The 12,301-nt window shown below is 39.8% G+C and overlaps 1 protein-coding gene across 5 annotated transcripts in view; it reads right to left on the bottom strand.

Moving 5' to 3' along the window:
• The window catches only part of STX17 (syntaxin 17), a 64,193-nt gene extending 54,518 nt beyond the window's left edge, over positions 1-9,675 (bottom strand). Inside the window, exons 1-2 of one of the 5 annotated variants that reach the window (XM_070595278.1) lie at positions 9,591-9,675; positions 2,873-3,058 (exon numbers count right to left, since the gene is read on the bottom strand). In XM_070595278.1, the coding sequence (XP_070451379.1) occupies positions 2,873-2,995 (123 nt within the window). In that variant the 5' untranslated portion in view covers positions 2,996-3,058; positions 9,591-9,675. Of the gene's footprint in view, positions 1-2,872; positions 3,059-9,215 lie in introns of all 5 variants that reach the window. The other 4 variants (XM_070595279.1, XM_070595282.1, XM_070595283.1 and 1 more) reach the window with 4 other exon arrangements.
• Between the last annotated feature and the right edge of the window lie 2,626 nt (positions 9,676-12,301).

Below are 12,301 nucleotides of genomic sequence, written 5' to 3'. Positions count from 1 at the left end.
AGTTGGAATGTGGATGTGATAGCTGGAGCTGGAGCTGCCATTTTACATGCAAAATAGAAACAAGCTGAGGATCAGAGAACAAGATTAAAAAAATGCCTGGGTCTTTCACGACTGTTGAGCTGCCACTGCAGCCCCAGACTGCTGCTATAAATAAAAGCAAAACCAAAAAACCTCTATCTTATTTAATACACTATTTTTGGGTTTTCTGCCGCTTGCACTTTAACCATATACTAATACAGTACATGCTACACAATAAGTTTTGCCCCAAACTCCTATAATATGAAACAAAAAAATTATGTCCTGGGGCTGGCCCTGTGGCCGAGTGGTTGAGTTCGCGCGCTCCGCTGCAGGCGTCCCAGTGTTTCATTGATTCGGATCCTGGGCGCGGACATGGCACTGCTCGTCGAACCATGCTGGGGCGGCATCCCACATACCACAACTAGAAGAACCCACAACGAGAAATATACAACTATGTACTGGGGGGCTTTGGGGAGAAAAAGGAAAAAATAAAATCTTAAAAAAAAAAAAAATCTTTAAAAAAAAAAAATTATGTCCTAAGCTTGTTGTTCCTATTAACTATGCTTAAGTTGTTGTTCCTATTAACTATGCTTAAGTTGTTGTTCCTATTAACTATGCTTAAGTCCATCTTACATTAGCCAAGAAAGCTGAATGCTAACACTTCAAATGTCAGGATCACATTCTAATGATGTCTCTCACGTGTGATAGAATGTAATGCTGAAGGACCTATGGAATACAGGCCCAGGTGTCCGCAGCACACTACTCTCATTGTTTTCGGATGTTGCAGAATCACTCCACTAGGGCTTACCTTCAATTTCCCTTCAGTCTGACTTTCTTCTTTTAAATTCATATTGGATGACTGATGGCTAACATAATAAATATCTTATCTTTCCACACCCTTCCCCCAGGAAGAATATGCCTTTTTGAAAGGAAGGCACTGTCAGACACCTGGAGTCCAAACTTAGTTCTTAACTCTTTTTGTCCACAGTGAACACTGCAGCTTTTAAATGTTTTTACATTGCCATAAACTATTAAAATACGTTATTCAATCTTATATAGAAATAAAGTCACTTTCATAATTAAACTAGAAATCCTAGAGACAGCAGAACGATCAAGAATACAGAATAAAACAAAGATCAGTATGAGTTTAACTGCTTAGGTTCAGACAACATCACTTATATTGTAAATTATAATTATTCTGATATTGTCTAAAAATTTCACAGTAAGTAAAAATTCCACAAAATACTAAAGGAAAAATGTTCTGGCAGATAAAATTCAATACAACTCTGGAATAATTTTCTTATGAAGTCTGGCACAACTGATCAGATCAGTAATCGATCCCTTCCTATTCTCATCCACCTTTCTCCCAGGGTTCTGGCTTTTCCATTGATGACTGACTAGGTGGTACATGCAGCTAGGACCTGAGGGTGATGATGGTTGGCACTTTCATACAGAATAAATACAAGAAAGGGGAAATCTAATACATGCCAAACTTCAAAGGTAAAATAGAAAAGGAAAGACATAGTCTTAATAGACCATTTTCAGAATCAATTTCTCCTTTCAGAATCGATTCATCTGCCAAATTCTTGCCATCTTTGTAACTGAGCACTTCAATATGAGCTCAGACCTTATTAAACATCCCCCCTGAATATCAATCAAAAGTACAACTCTATTTCTATATTGTTATAGTGCTAAAAGGAACGAGTCCTCCTCCTTAATCAAAGCATGGAACCCTTTAATTTGTTTTTGCTCAAGACAAGAATAACCAGCTTACCAGACAACTCCTCCATCCTCGAAAGTTACAGTACTTATTGCTTATGAATAAGGAGAAAGAAATTAAAAGATGATGAAATATTCATCTTGAATTCTAGATACCTTTATATTTGCATTGAAATTTTCACCTTAAGATTCTTAATACCTACTTTCCATACCTTCTAAAAAGACTTAAATGCTAGGAAGACAGATGGTGTCCATGGGAGAAAAAGCTGACACTGTTCTTACTTGCATAAAGTACTCAGTTGAGGGTGATAAATATTGTTTATATTGAAAGGCTTAATGACCACTTCCAGCTACACTCCCCGCCCCCCGGAAAAACAATGGAGGGCCACACAGATTAAAATTATACTGAGGGAGGTCCTTTTGAAGGAGCAAATACGGCTGATCTGTCCCACAGCAAAGAAGACAATAAAACCTACCAAATCAAAACTCAGTGCTCAGTAAACCCGATGTTCTCATAAATGCCACAAGCACTCCACCAGACCCTGGTCAGTCCAGGTTCTATGCAACCTCCACTACAGTCCCTGAGACTAGTTCTTCCCTCCACTTATTTCCTAAGCTGACCTTTAGGCAATATCTCTCACTTGGGGCTTTCCTCAAAGAGAAGCAATAAAATTGGGAAATTCCCTCATATCTCTCACAGGACAATGATTTACCTCTTTAACCTATTTACACCTGAAGAGGACAGGCGTTACTGATAGACACACACTCAAAGTTCAAAAAACTTGCCATAGGGTGATGAAATTAAGGCAGGTTCCTCAGCCAAAGTTCACTGCCTTCACATTATGGTGCACCATCAAACTCTGTATTTTAATTACTAACTGCCTCATACGTTACTATGTACAACTAAAAAGGTGTAGATTCTATTCCTATGATCCTTCCTAAAAAAGGGTAATATGAGATGCATATTTGCAGAACAGAAAAACCAGATGAAAAAATGAATAATGTGGCTAAATCAATAGAGCTATATGTTTTAGCAAACCCTTGTCTCTAATATTCTAAATTTAGCTGAAAAGCATAACAAACATATATCAGAATATGTAACTGTTTCTTGTGGTAGAAAATGAAAAAAACTCACCTTCTCAATATTTATCTGGTGCTTTCTTAACCTCTCCAGGTCTGTTGGGATTACTATCTTAATGAATTTCTGGATAGCTGGCTCAAGACGGCGTAATTTCACTTTTTCTTCATCTTCAGACATCCTAAAAAAATGTTGTGTCACTTCTACTTGTAACAACTGTCTTCTCCACTCATACAGAAAAACCTAAAAGTGAAATATTTATTTAAGAATGTTTTTAATCAGTTTCCATTGTTTTTATTTATTTTTTTTTTTTTAAAGATTTTATTTTTTTCCTTTTTCTCCCCAAAGCCCCCCGGTACATAGTTGTGTATTCTTCGTTGTGGGTTCTTCTAGTTGTGGCATGTGGGACGCTGCCTCAGCGTGGTCTGACCAGTAGTGCCATGTCCGCGCCCAGGATTCGAACCAACGAAACACTGGGCCGCCTGCAGCGGAGCGCGCGAACTTAACCACTCGGCCACGGGGCCAGCCCCAGTTTCCATTGTTTTTAAAAGCCAACAACTAGGTAATTTTATAATTTATTCTAAATACATATTCAACTTAATGCTGAATTTGAGTGACTCGTTTTTTCTTTAAGAAACTTTATTTTAAAACCTTTTTCTCTCTATAAAAGTAATGTATATTCACTTTAGAATATTTAGAAAATATGAAAAAGAGAATAAAATGAAATCAACAATCATCTCCTCTCCCTTTGTTAACTACTCTTTCCATTTTTTCCTCCCATCCCTACTCTTTCCATTTTGATGTATGTCTTTCCAGGTTTTTTTCTATATATGGATGTATGTATGTATTTAAATAACTTTTTTTAAAAGACTAGGAGTATACTGTCCAAGTTTTCATTTCCCAATGTAGCTTGGACATTAAATAAACTTTTAAAAAAAGGTGTCAAATGGCAAAATTGGAAGAAAAAATTTTCTTAACATTTCCACTTGTATCAAACTCCATTTCTAACGTCATCATAATTTAACTATGTAATTATACTTCAAATATATTATAAATAATATGTAACTCTTCTCATTGATGTCCTTTAAACTGCCTCTTCTCTCTCTTACAAAGTGCTTAGCACTGTCTACAACCAATACAAATAAGCAGTGACAGGGCTGGAGTAAGAACTCAGGATTCCTGAGAGCACAATCAAATGCTCTTTCTAATTCACCAGTAATTTTCTACCAGTGTTCCAGAAAGCTCAAAGGTATGCCTTTGGGGCTAGGGTAGGAGAGGGCAGGGGTTGACAAGTGAGCTGAGTAGGCTCCAGGACCCCATGCCTACTTCAATTAGAGAAAATTTACTTACATCTATTTCATAAATTTGAGCTTATTGGATTTTATATAAACAAGGGCTTCACTGTTTAACCAAATTTGAAAACCACTGCTTTACGCCATGCTTTCAGGCCATCTCATTAGTCACCTCTCCCACATTTAAAAAAAAAAAAAATTAAGTTGACTATGTTAATCCTATTAGGTTATGGCATCTTAGACTAGGATCCAGTGAGATAGGAATTCACAAATAGATTCCATGGAGTCCCTGAATCTTTATGAAAAATTGTGAATGTATTTTTGAGTTATTTCAAAGGACAGAGTCCATTGCTTTCATGAGACCATCAAAGAGATCTATCACTCCAGAAGCATCAAGAACTATTATTCTAAATAATATTCTGTTTCTCTCCTTTCTTTCACAGTTGAAAATCTTGAAGTGCTGGTTATAAAGACTATCATATCTACTGGTAACTTGGTTTTTATGTTTGATTTAAGCTCAAAAGCAAAAAAGGAAAATCTCCAGACACCAAAAATAGAGTCCAATAGCTACAGTAGTGAGTGAGAACTGGAGATAAATGGAGACGTTCATTGCCAAAAGAGCCCACAAACCCAAGAATACAGGTAAATTCATAGCTAAGGGACTAGAGATAAAGTAATCTAAGAGGCAAATTAAAATAAGTACATACTAAAGTATACAAAAATATAAAGAATAGAATTAGATAATATTATGAAACAGTAACAGGCCAATCTGAAAACAAACCAAGTAAAAATTCTAGAAATAAAAACCTCAAAAGATGGGTTAAACAGTAAATGATGTAGCTGAAGAGAGAATGACTGACTGGAAAATATCAGTCAGAACACAGAGAAATAAAGAGATGGAAAATATAAAAAGAAGATAAGGGACATAAAGGATAAAATGATAAGCCCAACAACAAATAGGAGTCTCATAAGGAAAGAATAAAGAAAGTGATGAAAAGGGTGAGAATTAAGATGTAAGACCTCGGGGGGCCGACCCTGTGGCTGAGTGGTTAAGTTCGTGCACTCTGCTTCAGCAGCCCAGGGTTTCACCAGTTCGGATCCTGGGTGCAGACATGGCATGGCTCATCAGGTCATGGTGAGGCAGTGGCCCACACAGCATACCCAGAGGCACTCACAACTAGAATATATAACTATGTACCAGGGGTGGGGGGTGTGCTTTGGGTCTATTTACATTTCCACTAGCAACATATCAAAACGTTCATTTATCCATACTCCAACTAATATTTAGTATTATAATTCTTCTTAGACATTTCACTGATAACAAAAATGGTGTCTCACTATTGTTTTATTTTGCATTCCTTAAATTACTAATGGGATTGATTTATTAGCCATTTGCATTTCTTCTCATGAACTGCCTGCTTGTGCATGCGTCTGATTTACTATAGAGGATGTCTTTTTCTTATTATATTTAACATATAATAGACTCTTCTAAATTATCAATTATTTGTCTAACATTAATGTTTATCACACTGCCTCTTGCATTTTCTTCTACTATGCAGATTACATACTGTAGGAAGATATCTTTATATCTACCACCATTTCTATCAAAATGTTTTTGAACATACCTAGTACCCAATAGATGCTGATGGAACTAAAATATTTCCTAACATGGCCCTCTTCATCTTCTTCCTAATCTTATCACTCTAGTCAAACAGCACAATATGCATAGCACATTACAACAGCGTCTTAATTGCCCTGCACTAGACTCTTTCCTCTCTCCAATTTTTTCCCACAGATTACCAGCAATTAATATATCTAAAACACCAATTGCAACATGCTCCTCCTCTGAACAAAAACTTCCAAGAGTCCTCTATTATTTGACCAAGAAAACACCTTGTTCATAAGTAGATGCACCCAATCTGTCTATCATCACCCATCTCTACTTTTGGCTTTGCGATGATGCTCCCTCTGTCTAGATGTTCTTTTATATCCCATCTGCCTCTAAGCTTTATGTGTCTTTTGAGACACAACTCAAATGATTCTGCCTTCTCTTCCACTAATCAGTTTATAGTACACTTAATAAACCCAAATTATTGAGTATTTGGCTTCTTTTCACTGTTCCCCTATGCTAACAGCTTTCTTTTTTGAGCTCCAAAAGCAATATTTCCGGGTCAGAGTTATGCATAACTGCCCGTCAGCTTTCTGCGCCCAAAGAAAACCTGCTGCCCCATCTCTCAGGGAAGATATTCTGACCCAAGAACCTTTCAAGAGAATTTTCTAACTCTTAGTCTCCTTCTGGCCAGTATTATTTTCTTCTCTCTACCATTTCCATTTTTATAAAATGCCCATAAAAAACTAGAGAATGTAACAGTTAAATAACTGCATAAATTGTGATGTTATTGAGACAGAAAGTTGTCCAGCAGTGATTCTGGCACAAAATAGCTCAAATAGCATATGTAAGCTGTTAAGGGAAGGTCTTAATTCAATATACAAAATATGGTTTAAAGGAGTGATTGAATAATGAGTGAAAGTGTATTTCTGCATTTCTTGATTTTTCAGTCAGAAAATTAGAACATATTTCTGATATAATTAAAACACAGGATAAAAATACATTTATATTAACATCACAACTGTGTAAAACATGCCTATGAAAAAGACAAAACAAACAAAAATGCCCCATTCCTCACACTTCTGTAGAGTTACTGTATTCCTCTTAAGAATTTTTTTAAAGCCCAATGGAATATTTGGGGTGACAGAATTGTTCTGTACCACCACTGTCAGTGGTGGTAGATACACAATTACACGCATTTGTCAAAACTCATAGAACTGTACCCTACAAAGAGTGAATTTTCATAAATCAAAAAACAAAAACAACAACAGGATGTAGGGGAACCCAAAAACTATAAAAAGTAAAATTAACTGTATTACAAATGAATAGCATAAACACACTGAAAGAAGTAGGGAAAGAAAATAACGAATCTAGGTAACTTTGGACAACAGTATTGTAACTACATACCACAAAGCCAAAGACAAAAAGAACTACACACAACTATAATCTAGTTAGTAACTTGTTTCTCAAAGGAGCATGGGTTAGAAACCCTGACACTACTTTATGTGTACATAGGATTGAACAAATAAGAAAACATTTTGTAGAACACGAAAGCCAGACTTCTCATTGTCAAAGAAAGAAGTTACAAATAAGGGGCAAGACTAGAGTGAACCCTGTGGTATTAGATTAGAATCAGAGGTATCAGAAAGAATTTTTGTTTTTTTAAAAAAAATATATATAGACTATATATACAAATATGTGTATATATGTACATAAATATAAATCTTTGTGTATGTATGAATGTATGTATGTATGTATATATAAGGAGAGATATGTATATACATCTATATCTCCATGGAATATCTGGATGTGGGGAGAGAGAGATATATACTTTCCTAGCTGTCTTCTGCCAGGCATTAGAAGCAATGATACCCCAGTAGCAACGAGCACACCTAGCACCCAGATCTTGGTGTTTAAATACCACTCTCCAAAAAAAAGAAACCAGGCATCTTCGGCAAAGTGGTTGATTCCAGGGCCGGGGCAGGTAAAACACAAGATAAAGCCTGGAGCATCTTACGGTGCCATAAAGTAAGGAAGTTCTCAAAAAACGATGGGGCCTGTTAAGAGGGCACAAGAAGCAACCAGAAAAAAATCCCAATGGTCAAAGTTGGAACAATTTCAGAAATACAATAAATAACAAAAGTGTAGGATAATAACTAATAGAAAAATCAATATGAGTCCATACTGATACAAACAAATAACTGAATAAATAAATAAATGGGAAAAGGGGCAGCTCTTCCTTTTAATTCTCCAACTAATAAGTGAAGAAATGAGGGCAACAGAAAATCACCATTAGAACACAGTAATAATTACTGAAGGTAAGATCCATCAATGGAGGCTAAAATCAGCAAGTGAAGGTGTGAGGAGAAACAGGACATTTGCATAGCTTAAATGTTCTCCCTCAAGATATCGATTGTATGACAAAGGGAAAAACAGTAACTTTAGAGAATGCCAGCAGATACTACCTTAACCTAGAGGTCAAGAGTAATACCAAGTGTCATGCACCCCCTCACACGATGAACTGAGAAGGGCACCTACACTTCTGTGGTATCAACAAAAATGCATAACCTTAAGACCCAGCTGAGGGTCACTCTACAAAATCACTGACCAGGACTCTTCCAAAGTGTAAAGGTCATGAAAGACAGGAAAAGCCCGAGGAGCTGTCGCAGATTGGAGGAGACTGAGGAGCCAGGACAACTAAATGCAACGTGGGATCTCAGATTGGATGCTGGCACAGAAAAAGGACACTAGTCTAACAAATAACGAAATCTGAATAAAGTTGGCAGTTCAGTTAATAGTACCGTACTGATGTTAATATCTTACTTTTGATAATTAATATAAGGTGTTAACATTAAAGAAAGTTGCAGAGAACTCTGTATTACTTTCCTAACTTTTCCGTAATTGCAAAATTATTTCAAAATAAAGTCTTTTAGTATGTATGAACTGATGTTTCACATAAGACAGGACAAACATTTAGAAGTCCAAGAACTGCAAAAACACCGCAGTAACACTTGCGGGGGTGGGGGGGGGAGGGGGAGCAGGTGCTTTACAAACTTTATCACTTAGTGCTAACAAGTATTACCACCTAGTACCATCATACTCATGTTTCCCATGAGGAAAAAGTCCTGGGAGGTTAACTACATTACTTGACATTATTTATAAGTGAAAAGCCCCATTTCTCAGAAAAAGTCCAAAATCGCCGGCAACCTCCCCGCCAAGTGATGAACACCTTCCATGGGCTCAGAGAGCCCACAGCGGCGGCCCGGAATTTCCTCAGGTAGGTCGGCCCGGGGCTCGGACTGGGGGGCGGGGTGCTGAATTCGGAAAGAGAAGTCAAGGCCCCTGGTCCTACCATATGGTCCCTCTGAGCCTCCGGTTCCGAATTCACAAGAGGAGGAAGGTGCACCTGGTACCTTCTCCGAACCACCGCCCGCCCCGTGTCCTGCCCTCACCACCCCCGAGCCTCGCCTCATCCCCCGCAGGGTCACCCGCCGCGCACCTGGGCCACCCACACCGAACGCCCCAGCCAGGGAAGGGATGCGCGGGCCCGTCTCGGGACCGAGACGCCGGCGACCCTGCCGACCGAGGCCCCCAGTGCGTCACGGGCAGGTGGGCCGCAGGAAACTTTTCCACCCCCCGACCCTGGGAGGCCACACGCCAGCCGCGTCAGTCGCCTCCCTGGACCCGCTGCAAACACCTCTTCCAAAACGAAACCGCCCCATCTGGGAGCCAGGAGGAGCCCCACGGCGGACGCACTTCCGACCTGACGTCCTGCGTCCCGCGGGACGCCTCTCCCGCGCGCCACGCCGGCGCCCGGGCCGCCGTGCCCGTCACGGCCGGACGCCCCCGAGGCGGCCTCCCGCAAGCCCCTTACCTCCGGCCGGGGCGCTGGAGGCCGGTCGGTGAGCAGGGCGCAGGCGCGGGCGCGGCGGGGCGGGGCGTCGCGATGGGCCGGCCGGGCGGGGCCACGCCCCCTCTCTCCCAGTCCCGGCCTCGCGGGGCGTGGCTGGCGCGGTGGGCAGCTGACTGACGCAGTTGCTGCTCCGAAGCGAGAACCTTGTTAAAAAGCGTTGTTGGTTTAGGTTGTGGGGTTACAACACTGAAGCCAGGAGGAAGGAGGCTCACAAACGCTTTTTAGGTCTGCTGTTGTGTTTTAAGTAAGAGACAATTCACATTTGTATAGGTCTCTACATTTTGCAAAGTTTTTCTGTCCGTTTTCGTCTGTTCTTCCAGGAATTTTCTTGGCGGGCTGGCCATGTGTTCTTAGCTCGTTACACATGCAGAAACTGAACTTCAGAAAGGTTGTGCTTTCTCCCTCTTGACCCCAAAAGCCCTGTGAGGTGGACAGGGCACAAGCCTTAACTGTAAGAGGCGCAGAAATTGAAACTCAGACAAGTTGTGATTTACCCACCAAGCTGGTGGAGCCCTCAATGCAAACGTCCTTATCCCAATTTTCTAGATAAGGACGCCGAGGCTCAACAAATAGCTTTAGATGACTCACTCGAGTTCAGCCAGTTAGTGACAGAGCTGGAACTCCAGCTGCGTTTCCTAATTTCCCTCCCTTGCTTTTCCAGTTACCGGCTGCTACAGATGAATAAGCTGATGGCTGCCTTTGAAGCCCTGTCCAGGTCACAGGTCCTCTTCTCTGGATGACCTGACTGCCAGACCCCCCTTTTTCATATGTGTTTGTGAATATTCAGATGACTGATTTAGAATGTATCCCCTGATGGTAATGTCCTCAGGAGTCATAACGATATTCAGGCCATAGCTAAGCAAACTCAGTTCTTAGGGTCTTCCACTGGGGTGGGAGTAGAGGTGGGAACGGTGGACCAAGGAAAGCTAGGGGCCTGTAAGAAAGCCTCGAAAGGCATTTTCTAAAATAAAGCACAAACTCTACTAAGCAATTTGGATTTTCTCTGTGGGTATAATGAATGTTGGTGTTTGTTTTACTCTAGGAATGGGGTGCTTATAAAATTTTAATTATAAGGAGAAAATGTATTAGGCGATACCATGGGAAAATGTTTTTTATGCAAGGGTCAGTTAAACAAGATCTTTTGAAGAAAAGGTCGTTGGAGTTAAGTCCTGAAAAAGTTACCTCAAGTACAACAGGGAGGTGTGGTGCTCAGGATTCTAAATTTGAACTTTGCCTTCTAGGTTATTATATGGATGTTTGCTATAAGCTAGGTGTGTCAAGGTAGCAGGATAGAACTTTTTAATCTAACAGTTGTTAGCTTGGTTTATAATCTTTAAATATTTAGACAGATGGTGTGTAGATCTCTTTTTGTACTCTTGGCCTGGCCCCTGAAGTTGTTAGGAGCAGGCCTGGTGCTACGAGCCAACATTTCCTGTGGCCCTAACTGAACCGGGAAGGCCAAACAAAACAGTAAGTGTGTGTGTGTGTGTGTGGATAGGTAGATAGACAAACATAGATGTAGATATAGATATAGATATAAAATTCTTCAGGTGTTATGATCGCTTGCTTGGAAAATCCAAAGGAATGAACTGAAACCAGTTCATTCATTAACGTGGCTAGAGAAATAGCTTTCCTAAACAATTGCCAATTTAAAAATGCCCGAGAAAAAAATCACATTCGAAAATAGCAGAATCGTGTTTGTGTTTATAAGGATTTACAGGACCTATTTGAAGAATTAAGAATAATAGCTAAATGGGGTGGGGGTGGAGGGAGGGATTACAAGGGGGAAGGGGAAACTTTGGGGGCGGTGCATATGTTCATTATCTTAATTGTGGTATTAGTTGCGTGGGCATATACAAATATTGAAACTTACCAAATTGTCCACTTCAAATATGTGTATATTGTATGTCAATTATACCTTCATAAAGCTGTTTCTTGAGGAAAGATATATTATTTACTGGGGTGCTGGAAATGTTCTATATATTGATCTGGTGTGATTACATACGTGAAAATTCATCAAGCTGTACACCTAAGATTTGTGTACTCTATGTAAGTTATCCCGCAATAAAAAGGAAAAATAAAGAGCTGGCAATTCTTGATTTAAAACAAACAAAACCTCTTAGTAAACAAAGAATAGATATTTCCTTGATATTATGTCTCTCTATTACCTCTGTCTCTGTAATAGTGGTGAAATAGCAGCGGTAATCCCTACCCTTAAAAAGCCATGAAAGAGATAGAAAGAGAAGGGAGGGAGGTAAGAAAGATTAGATGCACAGAAAAGAAACCGAGTTTGGAGCACATTCAAATTCCTGGTCCAGTTCATTCCTGAGGCTTAACTGCATCCCGGCATTTAGGTGTGGTTACACCCCAAAGCCTTCCAAACGCCCAACCCCTGCTTTTTCTTTAGTTGCTTAAACTAGCTCAGGGGAACTTCTACTACTTTCGGTTAAGAGAGTTCTAATGTTGTAGACACAAAATCCCATTTGTTTCTTTTATCTTATTTTAAACTTATATGTAGTATACACTGACTTTAGTACTTCCACCTCTCCACTTTCTGTTTTACCATCCACTGCCCTCTCACGCACGCACGCACGCACCCATCACCAAACAATCAGTTCATCTACATTACAAACCAAACAGAGTAAACTCTGCAGGCACACAGTAACACTAGA

This window comes from Equus przewalskii, chromosome 26 (assembly GCF_037783145.1).
Source record: "Equus przewalskii isolate Varuska chromosome 26, EquPr2, whole genome shotgun sequence".
In the NCBI taxonomy this organism is placed as follows: Eukaryota; Metazoa; Chordata; class Mammalia; order Perissodactyla; family Equidae; genus Equus; species Equus przewalskii.
This window is presented reverse-complemented; position numbering and strand designations above follow the sequence as displayed.